The sequence below is a fragment of the Labrus bergylta genome, chromosome 22 (genome assembly GCF_963930695.1).
Source record: "Labrus bergylta chromosome 22, fLabBer1.1, whole genome shotgun sequence".
Classification (NCBI taxonomy): Eukaryota; Metazoa; Chordata; class Actinopteri; order Labriformes; family Labridae; genus Labrus; species Labrus bergylta.
The window spans coordinates 13,062,692-13,078,565 of NC_089216.1; the positions used below are offsets into that span (position 1 = coordinate 13,062,692).

The 15,874-nt window shown below is 40.2% G+C and overlaps 1 protein-coding gene across 3 annotated transcripts in view; it reads right to left on the reverse strand.

Moving 5' to 3' along the window:
• Positions 1–6,583: 6,583 nt before the first annotated feature.
• The window catches only part of LOC109980680 (NACHT and WD repeat domain-containing protein 2), a 52,548-nt gene continuing 43,257 nt past the window's right edge, over positions 6,584–15,874 (reverse strand). For all 3 annotated transcript variants that reach the window (XM_020629145.3, XM_065950568.1, XM_065950567.1), the window contains one exon: positions 6,584–12,498. In XM_020629145.3, coding sequence (XP_020484801.2) covers positions 8,602–12,498 — 3,897 coding nt within the window. In that variant the 3' untranslated portion in view covers positions 6,584–8,601. The remainder of the gene's footprint in view (positions 12,499–15,874) is intronic.

Genomic DNA, 15,874 nt, shown 5'->3' on the forward strand with positions numbered 1-15,874 from the left:
GATGGGTAGTTACTGTGGGAGACTAGGAGACAGTTGTCAAGGTTACACAATGACAAACATCTGCTTCCTGTCACTACTTTCAAAGTAAAATCAAAGAACTCAATATTGTTAAAAAAAAAAAGTCGGAATAAACAACAGTCCTTCTTCTATTTGTCTTTTGATGCTTCAAACACAAGTTAATTGTCATGTTACTGCTAAAAAGCGTTTGTTTTCTCCTGATAATGATTGAAAGTAACTTTTATTCAATAAATAAAACCAGCAATGATGTCACATCATGATTTTTACATATAGCCGGTTTTTCTGGTTTAATAAAAACTTCTATTTGCATTTAGATATGTCCTGTTGATAGTCTACCTGACTTTTCTTCTTTAATGATAGTCTAAAGGTAAAATGCTTTTTGGTGTGCAGACTTTTTACTGACTTAGCCGACCACAAGTGGCCACTGGGCCAAAACAAAGCAAGACTGTACTTGTACTCAAAGTACAATACTTGGATATGAGCTTGGATACTAAGATATGAGTTTTGTCTTACTTTCCTAAATCAGTGTTTTGCTGATGTACCTGGGGATCTCTAAAATAGATAGGTATATTTTAAATGTTACATTTTAGATTTCTTTCATGTTTAAGATTAACAGTATTCGTTTTTCTTTTATCTATGTTAGCTGTCACCTTTAGATAATTTAATACCCATGCAAATTTAAAAATGCAATAGACCTAATACAGATTCTGATTCCTGTGGATCAGAACCATAGAGTGTAAATATTAATGGACGAAGCCTGAGTGACGTCACTTATCTGTTACAGCAGCCGCCATACTGGAAGTCCTGTCTCAACCTAACTTTCAATCAACCTGACAACAGGCTAAGAGCCGGAGCTGAGGCGGGTTTTAAGCACTCATTTTTCAACACCGGAGGTTGCCACTTGGTCAGGACCCAGCAAAGGGTCACTAGATGATTAAAAAACATCAAAGAAAATATATTTGAAACACGCAGTAATTTTTCTGTCTTTTGAAATGTAGGCTACATAAAAATAAAAACTCTCAATACATTAACCACTGAATACTCCTACATACAAAAGTCTGAGACACACATGCTCTTAAACAACAACTATTCAGAGGAAAGGGATCACATTCAGTTCTATTGATGATTGTCTTTAATACTCGCAAAGTAACTTGATTCAAGATTTACTTTCATTAGCATTTATAATTCAACAAGATACAATATTAGACTTTAACATCCCTGACTTCCTGTTTGAACCTTGCAACCTGTTGTACAGCTTGACTCAGCTTAACCTGACCTGCCTCCTCACAGTCACTATGTTGATCATATGACTGGGATGTGATTAGAGCGGGATCACCCCTCAACACTTGCTTTCCCCATAAGAAAACTTAGTTCTATAGCTCAGGACAGGGAAAAAAATATATACAATTAAAACATTGAAAATGAGTCCCTAATTCTGAGCCTAATCCGACATTTACACGGAATATGTTCAATTTATACACACACAAAGACATTTTTGTTTTGCTTTTAACAGTGCAGGGACAGGCCTGTTTTTTTTATTTCTTCACAGATACACATAATTACTCTGCAAGGATGACACACAACTGAAGAACCAGTTTAGGTGTTTACAGACACACGAGTAAGTTGATCCTTGAAGGGGTCAGATACAGAAATCAACAGTGCATTAAGTAGAGCATGAATGTTGGTGGTGGCCTTATTTAGCTCCTTTGTTCTTGAAGTTTCACAGTACAAGTACCTGGAATTCTTCTTTAACAGCAAAATAGGAGTAATAACTCATTAACCTGCAAAACATTGTTTTTGTATGTATTAATGATGTAGGTAGGTTTTTTCAGATACTTTTCTTTTCATAAAAATTTGAAAATCATTGAGTAACGCTGGACTGGAGGTATTTTTCTGCTCTTAAGTTGACAGGAAAAGCTAACACTGTGACACAAGTGACAATGTGACAGGTGAAATGCAAAATAGAGCCCCTAGGACTTTGTGAAAGTCATGATTGGTTGGTGGTGCCTCATAAATGCCTTCCAACTTCGTCAGTCACTCTACTGTTGCCCCCCCACTCTTTTCCAAACACAGCTTCTTAAAAGGACCTGAATAAAACTGTGACTCATAATAAAGACAGTTTCTAAAAGATACAATAAAAGAACAGGTTTATCTATTCAATAAAAACAGCCAGCTTACAGGTTAGTTCTGCACACATTTATATTTAGATTAAACCTCTGATGAACCACAACTCTACACTTTACAAGTTATGATTTAAATTAGTGCGCTTAAGAAGTGGTAATCACATTTTTTTTTTAACCTTTAGATAAAGCCAGAGTTGCTTTCCCAAGCTTACAGTCTTTAAGCTAAGCTAAGCTAATCATGTCCTTGCTGTTGCTTATTCCACAAATTCAATTCCATAAATATTGAAGGTAAAACTAAGTGGTGTTGGCTTTAATTTAGCTTAGCATAAAGATTGGAACTAGGAGAAGCAGTCCACAAAAGCCAATGTTTCTAGCTATAATGTCAACTTGGTTAGCCATTTATGTTATTTTTAATGAACAGAAAATGTTATTGACTGGCCTAAGTGTAGCATTTAGCAAATGTGAGAATGGTATCAATCGTCTCATCCTGCTCTCAAGACAGCTAAAAAGGGAATTTCCAAAATGTTAAACAGATCCACAAATAAAAAGAATGAGCTATAACCAGGTGATGGTTAGCAAGAGTGGAAACAAGGGTAAACAGTCTAATATGGTCACTGTAGCTGCCTAAACCTGATCCTTTGTATTCAAACTATGACTGTACAAAATCAGTTATTGGGCTTAAGAGATGCTAATGGGACTAAGCGTTGTTTTTTTATTTGCGCTAGTTGTTTCCCCATCTTAATAAGTATACTTTTGCATAATTGTAATGGTAGGAGAAAATTCAAATGACATTTTTGAGATCTGAAAGTACATTCTCTCCTATGTCACCTTTAAATGTAATGCTCACAGCTTTTTTTCATCCACTGTTAGCATGTCAGCAGCTCAATGGAATATTTGGTTAGATTGTTTTCAGCTGGGACTCAGTTGGTAGAGTTGGTCGTCTCTCAGGTTGGGGGTTAGATTCCCAGCTCCTGCAGTCACACATCTGATGTGTCCTTTGGCAAGACACTTAAACCCCAAGTTGCTCCCGCTGCTTTGTTGACGGCGTATGAATGAGATTACTTTACATCGCAACCTCTGCCATCAGCGTGTGACTGGGAGTGAATAGGTAGGTGAGACCTCAGTGTAAAAGTGCTTTGAGGAGTCAGAAGACTATTTACCATTTTTTCTGCTGTTCCAGGGATCAAGGTTTTACTTTAACCTTGCAAAAGCAAAACAACAGCAACTAAAAAAAAACCTTCAGGTGGTCGACAGTGATTACAGCGTCACATTAACTTTGTCCTATCAACCTCTCACTTCTTCTGACACAACAAGAAATAATTTGAATATTTTTCTTGGGTGTGCATAACCTTGCCCTTATGTTTGACACCTTTTGTCTTCTAGAGGCTCTTCATACCAAGGCCAATGACTTTGAATATTTGGCTTTAGCAGTGACGAGTGATTTGACAAAAAGATAAATGGACTTTGGTCTGTACTGAGTCATAGCTGGACTGGTGCCTCAAACTCGTCTTGAATCATTGTCAACAATCAAAAGAGAAAGAAAAACCCTTATGGGTAAAAGATGAATCACTGGACTTTAGCAGCTGTAAAATCGCATTTCCTTCACCATATTTTATTTTCTCTTCGGTCCTGTCCTCTTGAACCAATCAGAGGAAAACAGCTCTTCTAACATCCCATACAGTATATCCTTCTGTTCACCTGAAATCAAACAGGGCACTGGAGAAACCGTCCTGTATCAGTGTTTATCTCCTCCCACCATGCTTCACAGGAACTAGGTCAGGGCTTGATGGTAGTTATCTCTCCAAACTTGAGAAAATCAGGGAAACATGGCGAAAGAACACAAGATAAAAGAGATGTTTTTTTAGCTGTTGTGTTTCAGTGACTGGATTTGTTATAACTTACCTCACAGATAAGGAATTGCACTTTTTGAATGTACTCTGTCTGTGAGCGGCCTGAAATTGATGTGAATTCCCTGTGCAAACAAACAATATTTGGTTAAAGGCTTTTAGTAAGTAAAACAACCAGAGGAGGATCTTTTGAGCTTATCCTGAACAGGTTTAGACTTAAATTTCAGCTGCCAGAAAGGTTAAAGTGTTTGTATGCGGCTGGGTTATCTCCCCTGCCAAAGAAGAAAACAGGGGGGAGGGGGAGTGGGTGAATATGTGTGAGTCACAGGCTTCCCCATCGCTGAAAAATACAGGTTACAGATGGAAAAAAATCCTTGATGACAAAACGAGGGCCCTGGTTTAAAGAGTGAACGCAGCTGACAATGAAGCGGCTATTTTCAGGCTGTGTAAATAAGAGTCAATGCCATAATGTACCTACTGTAGGACACACAGACACACACAGACACACACAGACACACACACACACACACACACACACACACACACACACACACACACACACAAGCGCGCTGTGTGTGACCTGTGGAGACCTCCCGTTCAACAAACAAGCCGTGTAATTATATGCCTGCAGGTGGAATGTGCTAGCGATAGCCGAGCCCTTGTTGTCATAAGGACTGGTAGCAGCAGCAGCAGCCCCAATAGCCAACAGACATGAGCTCACTGCCATTACAATGAGAGGCGTGGCAATGCCTGATGTTCCCGTGGAGACAGCACACACACACACGCACACACACGCACACACAAACGCGCGCAAACATACAGATTGACTTAGAGTGACACCACTGGGAAATTAAACTGGTTGCCCAAAGCAACACAGCTTTTATTGGCCAATCACAGCTTGATTTTGGATGTGATTGCTTTGCAACTTTGTGTGTGTGTGTGCGTGTGTATCTGTATGTGTGCGTTTGTTTGGCGCAGGGCGGTGTGCAGGTACACATGCACATGCATCCTCTAATTATAATGACAATGTCAGACGCTGTTGGCGAAATATTCACCAGGCTTGTCAGGCGTTCAACATGAAGTGCAGAGGAGCAATTACTGGGCTATCAAATCATTTTACAGCTGTGTTGCATATACAATGTGTGTGTGTGTGTGTGTGTGTGTGTGTGCGCTTGTGTGTGTTTGTGGCTGTCAGAATAGTCAGCCTGAATAATAACCTGTTCCAAAGCAGCTCTGCAACCGGACTTACAGCTACCAGTAAGCCAGGGTTGTGCTAATTTTAGCAAATTAGAAATGTATTCTTGTCACTCATTGTCTTCTCTACAAACAAAGGCAGTCAGTAAAACACCCATGTATGAAAGCAGGAAGATCACAATGCCTTCAAACAACCTCTACTAATAACAGAGAAAAAGCCCGAGGCGTATGCACTGGAGGCAAAAAGTGAACCATTTTATTACATTAAAATGTTTCATACAAACAATGCATACACACTAGTTTCATATTGCTTCAGACTTAAGTTTCTTTTTCTGTTTTTCCCGTTAAACAACTCTGTAACAAAATGTAAGTACAACATTTATGAAAATATAAATCTCTAAACAGGTAGGTCAGTCCTGACAATACAAAGAATACCATAGAAACATTCATTATACCAGTAGGTCAACTATGAGTTGCAAACATGTAAGTTATTAAAGTCATTCAAGTTACTGAACATACAATAATACCGTTTACTGGTTTCCATATGGACACATTCAAATATATTCTTAAATTGGCATTCCAATATATTTCATAAGAGGACTCTTTTTTTCAACTTTTTAGCAAAGATAGCACATTGTCTCTATCATAAACATAATCACAGTCCAACACTAGAACAATTTGGTAACAATATAATTACAGTACAAGCCTCAAAAACAAATGAGACAATCAACATAATCCAACACAAACTATAACTGGGACTTTGGTAATTACATGGTATAGTATTCTTTTTCAATTTAGAAACTCTTCTGTTGGAGGGAAATCAAATATTTTAAAGCTTGACGCTGCTACCCGGTTTGAAATTATTAAGGGCCATTTATCTGGACTCTTCAAAACTAGTAAACATACATAAGATGGAATAGCCCTTAAAAAGTATATGTCAAAGTGTAAGTATGGTTATCAATCATGCCTGATAGTTGACTGGTCCCTCCGGACGCAGACATAAATTGTGTTTTGGGTTGTACGAACATGCTTTAAAAGAAGCAATCAAGATGTCTGCAAGGTACAACCTTGTAGACTTTCTCATATAATCTTAGTTTGTCAGCAAACCAGATCTCACCAGCTTTATTTCAGTCTGTATAATGTTATCAGAGTCGTATTTCTACGGGCTCATTAGAGGGTCAAAAAGATTGTGTGCTTGAGAAATTATGTTGTTGCATGTCATTCTTTTGAATCTGTGAGAGAACTTCTAATATTCAGATTTAATGTCCTTTAACGTCTTTTCATCTGAGTAGATCAGAAGTGTATAAAGCAGCAATGGATGCGTTTCAGCAAAAAGCCTTCATCAGCATTCACTGATTCATTATTTTTGTCTTTGCTGACGCATCTGTTGCTGGTCCGTACGCTGCTGCTCTAACCCAGATGAAAAGACGTTAAAGGCAGGGCTGGTAATTTTCTCCAGATACACTTTTTAGGATTTTGGTTGAAATTGTCTTTAGATCCTGACAGACATTAAAAACTCATGTGCTCTGAAAATCTGTCATCTGTAGCAGTTGTAAGCCTGTAAAAACTTTGACCAATGTCTGCCACGAGGTACCAATCTGATGAACCAATCACGCCTCCCTGTCTCCCTGCTCGTTCTCTAACTCATGCATGCACGAGCCCAACACTCAAAGCATGAGCCGAGGTCAGCTTCTATGTAAGTGAGGGGCGTGGCTTTTGAGGGAGGACAGAGGGGAGGGGGCGGGTGCAGACCGAGCACTGAGGGAATGCTACTTTCAAAATCATGCTAGTTTTCGGAAATGACCAACCCCGCCTTTAATTGCAGATTTGAATTAAAGTATTAATAGACGAACATTTGTTGTTCATTGTAACTATTGGTGATTCATTTGGCTTTAAATAAGGAAAACGTACGTACTATAAACATAAAAGAAACTGCTCTGAATTCCTAATAGCAATTGTTTTGCAGATCCTTATAATAAATTCAATTTGTTCTACATTTTATCTAAAGTCAACTACTATCTTTACCTACACATTCACAATCTTGATTCATGCATGCATATTTTTCTGCATGAGCAGATTCATAACCAAAGGTTTTAAAATGATTTCCTCAAATCATTCAACAAGCACAGATTCTGACTGACCCTCGTTAGATTCCATGTATTTCTTGTCTCTGCCACGTGTTTTTATATTGTCTACAGGCGTATGAAGAGAGACTTAAGCATTTATGTCAATTTGATGTAGCCTGCAACCAGGTTGACCTTGTGTATTTTAGCAGGCAAATCCAAAACCCATTTTAAGACAACTCTAGATCACTTTAAACTTTTTATTTTATACAATGTTTCATATAAATAAATCTAACAATTTTTTAAAACCACCCATAAAGTGCTTCCTTCTACAGTCTGAACCTCTAAATATATCCACCACATTGTTTCTGTGAAACACTGGGCTAATCGCTCTTTTTTTTTACTACCGTAACATTTGAACAAACTCCACTAAACCTAAAGCGAACACTGTTTAAGGCGTGAATGTGTATGGTGCTATGCTACACTGTATGCTCAATAGTGGTGTTTCCCTTAACACAAACAGCACACAAACTGATGGAACAGCAAGTAAATTCACATCAAATTCACGTAAACTGTTCCTAGACGTTTCTACAGCTATCATTACAAAGAGCAATGCCATCAATCTCCCATGTTGTTGACTGGTTTTCAGTACATTTACTGTTCTGATTTAACATCAATGCAAGTATTATGTAACTGTGTGTATACTGTGTTTACAAATTCCCTGCTTTTTCACATATCTTGTAATCTGCACATAAAGAACATTTTAAATTCCAGGCACTCACTTTGATTGCATTAAGCACAACATAACATTTTTAAGGAGTTGCACAAATTGCAGCAGCCAAAAAGGGATATGTACATATGTTCATAGTTCTTCCTTTTTGTACAGTACTGACTGATGTTGATACAAACATAAATAAAGTCTCTTTTTTAAGGAAAACATCATGATTTAATGTGCACAAAGAAACTAAAAATTGTGTACAATGAAAGTGGCTAAGATCACTGGAATGGCTTTGAAAATGTTCCACCAAGACATTTGAATAACTTTGTTCTTCAAATGCAAAAGGACACATAATGGTAAACTAATAACTCACAGATTTACATTTTTCTTCTTTTCAAAAACATTTTTTGTCTAACAGTCTTCGTGTGTAAAACAAAGAGAAACTGTATCATATGTTGGAAGTAAGGAATACATCATTTGAGTGCAGCGTTTAAAAGGTCGGCCCATTAACTACCCAGAGGGCTGACATCTGCAGCTGAATCACGTGGCTGTAAACAAGAATCAACTGCAAACCCAGAGATTCTAAACTTTGTCGCCTGTCCTACCCGCCTGTCTCCACCCACTTCTGGTCCTTTTAATCACTGCAGCAGTTCAGTCTTTTTTGTTGGTGTGGTCGACTCACCTTCACCAGAGTCGGACACATTGATTGGACTGTCCCTGGAGAAGACTTCTGTTGACTCCCTCCAGGTGCAATCGGCTACGGTCTTAAAGGAATGGTTGCCACATTTGGGCCGCACTTTCTGCGAAGCGTTGTTGACAATCTGTCGGCTGTTGGAGGTGGCTATCTTTATCTTGAGGGCAGCATCCACACGGTCCACTACTGTGTATGTGCCAATGCTTCCATCCTCAAAGCCAATGATGATGTTCAGTGCTCGCTGGGAAAGACACAAGAAGGTCGGTGTCTTGTATAGGGAGCATGTACCGATGCTTTTACCATCTGCAAGGCGCATTACTATCAGATTAGACACGACACCAGCATCGTCATCTTCATCACAGTTCCGAAAGCAGATATAAACTAAATAACGTCCATCTCTTGATAATTTTTGCCGCCATATTATACCAGCAGCATTGACAAGCCTCAGCTTCCCACTGTGAAGATCCAGGACATTAATATTCTCGTCACCTTTAGAGACAATTCCTAGTTTCCCATTGGGTGAGATCTGGAAGTCCTCTAGATTTTTTAGGAAATTGGTCGGCAGCTGGACTCTCCGACACACCGACTCATCTGCCACACTCCAAATGATAACAGTCTCTGTTGATGTGATGAAGACAACACAGTCAGGGCAGTCAGGGATGAGCTTGAAGTTGACGATGGTGATGCCATCATCACAAACAAATTTCTTGGAAACGCTGCCTGACCACAGGCTGACAGCAAGGAGCTTGTTTTTGGAGGTTCCCACTAGGAAAGTGTTTGCAGTGGTGACCAGTGCATTCTGTAGGGTGACTAAAATGTTGCAGACTTTGTGCCCAGTTGCAAGCCTCCAGACTCTGGAAGCATTCTGTTCACATAGGGACACCACAAACTGGTCGTTGTGGGTGATTAGCAGCTGTGATATTCTTTGCCCGTTGATGCGGAAGATGTTTTCTCCAGTTGTGGTTTGCCAGATGTACTGGCTGGACTTGTCATCTGAAGTAACCATGAGATCCCCTGAGGAGCTAAGGACACAGTTCTCCACTATGCCTTCATGCTTAAAGACAGTCTCAATAAAGCCAGTTCCAAAGTTCCACTTGTGGACAGCCTCTGAGCCGTCCATAGTAAACACATAATCTTCTCTCCCTGATAGCTGCAAGGTCTGGATCTTCTTGCCTGTTTTGTCAATATTGGACATGGCGGTGATGATATCAATGTCCCATACAGACAGCACTCCACTGCTGGCAACGGAAAGAAGCATATTGTGGTGGACAGATTTGATGAGTTTGACGATAGCCCCTGAGATCTCAATAAGGCTTGCCATGCACTGTCCGCTGTCCCTCCTCCAGACAAAGATGGAGGAGGTGTTTTCCATGGAGGCCACAATGCTTTGTCCATTCTTGGAGAGAACAGCAGCCACAAAGCGTTCAGTACGTTTGGCTTTGAACTTCTCTAACATTTTCCATACTTTTGTGTCCAGAACCTCAATACTTCTGGCCTTGCAGATGAGAATGGAGCGCTGGTCTTCAGATAACTCAATGCCAACCACCTCACTGTCATCCCCTCTACAATCGTAGTCCTCCATCAACCGTGGGTTGGTGACCTCTTTGGTGTTCCATACTGACAAACTTCCTTCATTGTCAATCATCACCATTTGGTGAAGTGTGTCCAGAACTAGAATGGACTTTACAAATCCCCCAGAAAACTCAGAGGTCACAGTGGATAACTTATCCCCATTTCCGAGATGAAAGATGGATGCAGTGTTGAGGTACTGGCCACAGAAGGCATACATTCCATCTGGAGAGCACTGGACACAAGTAACCTCATACCAGCAATGGAACTGGTAGAGGGGCCAACCGTAGAGTAGGTCAATAACGTTGACGTCTTTGCTGGCCTCAAGCCATGCCAAGGCATGATGGGTGGACAAAGTAAAGCCATTGATAAACGCTACTCCACCAGCAACCCCACTATGCTTGGACCCCTTGATTTCAACCTCAGATAAAAGGCAGGACTTGTGATTATCATAGATGAGTAGTGTGTTTTTGGTTGTGGCCACGACCAGATACTTTTCATCAGTCGTTAGCCTGATTCCTAGCACAACAGATCTTGCTGTGTCGATCTGCCTAAGAAGCTGTCTACTCTCTACATCCCAGGTACTAACAGACCCATCTTCCAGTGCTACAAGGACTATGTTTGGGGCTAGAGTGGGCAAGACCTCCACAATCTGCATGTAGCTAGAGCACAGAGGAAGCCTCTCTGGACTGTAGGTGACATCCATAGAAGAGTGGAGAGGCACAATGGAGCAGTACTTTGGGCCATCTTTATCACACTCCAACAGAAGGTGTCTGAGCTTGGGGAGGGAGGTGACAACTGGCAGAAGCCTTTGCTGCAGTTCTGCAGAGAGAGATGCAGGGTTTTTCAGCACTTTCACCTTGATGCTGCGGAGAGTGGTGGCCAGAAACTTCAGTTCTTTTTCTTGGGTGTAGCTGTAAGCAAGGTCAATGTCTGTTAAAGCCTTTTCAAACTGGCCAATCTTGATCATTGTGTAAAGCCAGCTGAAGTTCATGATGACACCGAACATGAGGTCATCAGTGCGCCCACTCCTGGTAAGGTGGTACACCAGCTCTGTCATCTTCCTGTGGTTGACAAAGAAAATGTCTGGCTCCAAAAGGTTGCACTGGAACACCCAAGGCTGCTCAGGAGTTTGTCTGTCATATGAGTACTTGTCAGAGGATGCTTTTTCGTGTGACTGTTGATTGTGGGGGTTTTTATGATGCGATATATTAAGGGAAGTGAAATGGTTGTTATCGTAAGTGAAGATCTTCTTCCTTCCACCTGACCATGCCCCCAGGAAGTACTCAGCTAGGAGGCTGTGCATTTGGTGTACATCTTCTTCATTGCTAAGATACAGCTTCTGAGCAATCAAATGCAGGTGTCTGTTGGCCCAAACCATCAAGGTGACATTGCGTACTTGACGTTCCACCAAATAACCATCAAGCTCCTCTTTGAGCCTTGCAACCAAATCACAAGATATTCGCAAAGGATTTTTCAGGTACGTTGCCACAATGACATCACCTAGAACTATATTATCAAGGGACAGAATGTCTTCTAGCTCAACCTCAGTTAGCCCAGCCTTGGCCATTGTGATGTACCCTAATGCTCTGAAGACAAATCGTTGGCCTAGCTTGTTTTCCACTGAGTAAAAAAGCTGTTCTATGCTTTCATGTACAGTGGAGCACAGGGACCTGTCATCCACATCTTTGTGAGACCTCCAGTGAACTACTTCTCTGTAGATGAGGTTAACAAACATGGGCAACGTACACTTGGCAAGTGCCTCATTTACATAGATCTGTTGGCCTGAGGTGACTTTCCTCTTCACCCCGAGCAACTGCTGTTTTAACGTTTGACTGCAGACCTTGCGGTCCCTCTGACTTAATTCCACATACTGCCCCTCATCATGGATGAGGTGCCGAAGCTTCTGCAGGATGCCATGTTTATTGGGCAACGTTGAGACTACTATGCGGACAGTCCGAGGCAGGTGTATGGGGAGCCACCACAGCTTACGAACTTCATCTGAGTCTGAGAGCTGCTCAAGGGCATCAAGAACAATTACCAAGGGTCTGTGGAAAGAAGATTCCCCCAGAAGATTAATTAGCAGCTCCTTCATCTCCTGGATCTTGTTAGGCAAAAAGTGAATCAGGCAGCGGTAGTTTAGTGCAATCTGTTCACAAATGCTCTGGAGGAGGGTGCGTAGGTCTGTGGATAGCTGGCTGGAGCCAATAAAACGGACAATGACTACTGGATCTGTTTCAGGGCCCATCTCTGTCTGCAGCCATGTGTAAGCCTAAAAAACACAGCATTGAGAGTTGATTGTTAGAAAATGAGTACAATATATTATGAGTACAATAGTTCATGGTACAAACACACAGTAAGCTAGACTGCAATTTTTTAAAAATTTTTCTTACTTTTAAAAAATATTTTCTCTAGGTAAAATGAGAGAAACACAGTCATTGATACATGGTTAGAGAAACAGTCAAACAACCAGGATAATCATAGCTCCAGAATGACGGCAGAGGACTCTAATTGTTATTTTAACCATATGAGACAGGACTCATTAGCACAGCAAGAAAACTTTCTTTGTCTTTCTTTTCTACTTTTTCTTTAACAACAGTGTGTTACATTTTCAGTCAGTAAAACACATACTTTAAAAATTCTATGAATCACTACCACTCCAATTTTGAGGCTTTGTTGTAACATTGATTCCATTCATGAATTCATAAATTGGCTATGATGGCTTCCTGGGAGACATCCAGAGGACATCAAGAGGCTATTTGACATTTTTAGGGCAACAGTGATGACGCGTACTTCACATTTAGCTTTGTTCGTGTGTGTGTGTGTGTGTGTGTGTGTGTGTGTGTGTGGAGCAGTATCTATCAGGGGGGTATTTCATATTTTAAAGTTTTAAATTCTGTGATTATCAGGGACCAACTCAGTAATTAGTCAACACTGAAATGGTATCATGTCAGCCTGTTGACTTTTCTCGGACTTCACAAGCTCAAATCTCAACAGAGGCTCTGATGACTCATTTCTGTGCTAGTACTGGTGAAACGTATCACAGCTGATCTGGATCTGTTCAAATGTGAGATTTTCACAGACACAGAAATGAGTTTTAAATTGTTGAAATGTCATGAATATGGTTCATTTGTTTCCAACCTGCTTCGACTTCTCTCTGTATCATCTCACTGTGTATGCATTTACCACACAGGCATCAGCTGGTAAAAGCATGTGACATCATTCAGAAACTTTTCAGTAACATACCAGCCTGCTGTAGACTTAGCCAAACAAACTCCTTTAAACAGCTCTGAGTTCCTTCTAAAAAATAGTCCCTGAACACACGAGAGGTGAAACGCATGCACCCCCCTTTGGTGTTTTTGTCTGACTCACACAGTATGGGGCGTCATAACACAGCACGCACTGTGCAGCCACAAACACACATCCGCTAAATGAACAGCGTGTATGTTACATTGTCAAAGCACACATGAGGCATTTTTTGTAGATGACAGTAAACTTGTTAGTCACTGAAAGAGTTCAGTTTTTTGTCCTTAAAGTAGAAGTCTCTGATGAGAGGTTACACATACTGCTATTTAAATGATGACCCTTTATACTGTTTTAACTCAGATTTGTAAAAGCACTTTGCTACTTTCTAAATGAAAAGGAGTCGCTGCTTTTATTATTACTGTTTAGATTCATGGAGGTGCTTTTTGATTTTTTTAGTGCTGTTAAAGTACACAGTTTGAGTCATGGCTAGCTGAGGAGTGAAATAGTTGCATTATAAAATTATCTTTTATTTGCCCATCCGGAAAACGAGCTGATCCATGACAAAAATCCGTAATCCAATCCTAACATGAGATTTGTGATCCATTGCATCGCTAGCTATACTCAAACTGTGCCCAGAAGCCATTTCACTGTGATGAAGTAATTACATAGTGCTGTTTTTATGCTTTCATAGTCTATTGAACAAAACATCTGATGTATTCTTTATAATTAGAACAAAAAACTCCACAGGATTTTCACGCTGCAAAGTGAAGGTCAATGCTCATAATGAAATAATCCCCTTATCTCTTTAACACTATTCTTCTCTTTGACACTTTGTTATATTAAGCTAACTCCTTTCAGTGTGAGTATGCACTCGTGAGATGTGCAAACACTGACAGACAGATCTCTATGCAGTACAAAGCTCTTCCCGGAGTACCATAAATGTGAGACACTTTGACCTGGATTCCTCTTGGATCAGTGGTTTGAATTATGTATCAAACACACATCATATAAATCCAGTGGGTTGAATTTCAGCTCCATTCTTACTTTTAGTCTTACCACACTGAGGAGGCCTGTTCAGTAGTTTCAGTTTGGGCTGGGATTTTAAAGGAAAAATAAGTAAGATATCTACTGGATATTTCCTTTCCAGTCCAGAATGGTCTGTATTTGTGCAGACCAGAGAAAGTAGGCGGTTTTAAGGCAACCTCACATGTTCATGGTTTGACTCATTGTTCCTTATTACTGTAGGTGAATGAGAAAACAATATTTAAATGTGTAAACTTCTAAACGTCTTTTCTGCCTGACACCATTTGCACATTCTAAAACAGACTTTTCCTGGACTGCAAAAGAACAACACCTATAATCAACTATTTATGAAGGATACATACATTAGTCCTTTTTAAGCTTTTGTGTTTCTAATGTCTGCAACACATAAGCTGCTGTTTCTTATTGAATTACACGACAAAGAAAACATAGATCAGGCAGCGCACAGACCCACAGGACACCTGTCTTTGAGCAGATCCAGTGATCTGAGCTCAAAAGTAAAGTCATAAAGACTCCCGGGTTCAGGTGAACCAAACCAAACAGCTCAGGTGTGAATTACACCCTGCAGACTTGAGCATAGAGTAGCAACACAGAAGCTTCAGAACACTTCTGCCTTTATCCTGCAGCTCTTGAAGTCCGGCTTATCGAAAAACAAACTTCTCTCTGATGTTTGGATTTCAAAGTTCCAGTTCTTGTTTTAACTTGCAGTAAAAAGAAAAAATGGCCAAAGAAATCTGAATAAAGCTTCTTCGATGTGGTTCAAGAAGCTACGATAACATGATGTGGTCTTCTTTCAGTCGTGATAAGGTGTACAGGTTTAACACAGCTTCATCTAAAGCAGACCATATGTGACATTGGCAGCCTACTCACACACTAATACACACAAGCTTCAGAGCATTAACGTTGTTTGAGGCATCAGTTGGCTCATCTGAGTGGGTTCTATTTGATAAGTCATGCAATCAATACATTCATTTTAGCCAAACAGGCAGTTTTTTGGGGCCAATTTTAATGGGAAAACTTTGGATAAAAACTAAGATTTAGCTTCCAGTAACTCTAAAAAAAACAACAACTGATGATTTGAGACAGCTGGTGTTCCCTTTTTCTCTCTTTCCAAAACCTTGTTTCCACTTGAGGAAACAGAATCAGCATGCTAGAAGGAAGCTTTGAAAACATCCACCTGGTGCTGGAAAAACATGAAAGATGTTTGATAATGTTATGGGACGGAAATCAGGGCATGATTGGAAGGAGCAGGTAAACTCCCCTGATGGAAACGCGAGAGACACAGTCCTACTGCAGGGATTCATTTCTCGCAGAATTTGTTAAAATATCGGCTGACTAAAGAGTCTTAAAATCACATTATT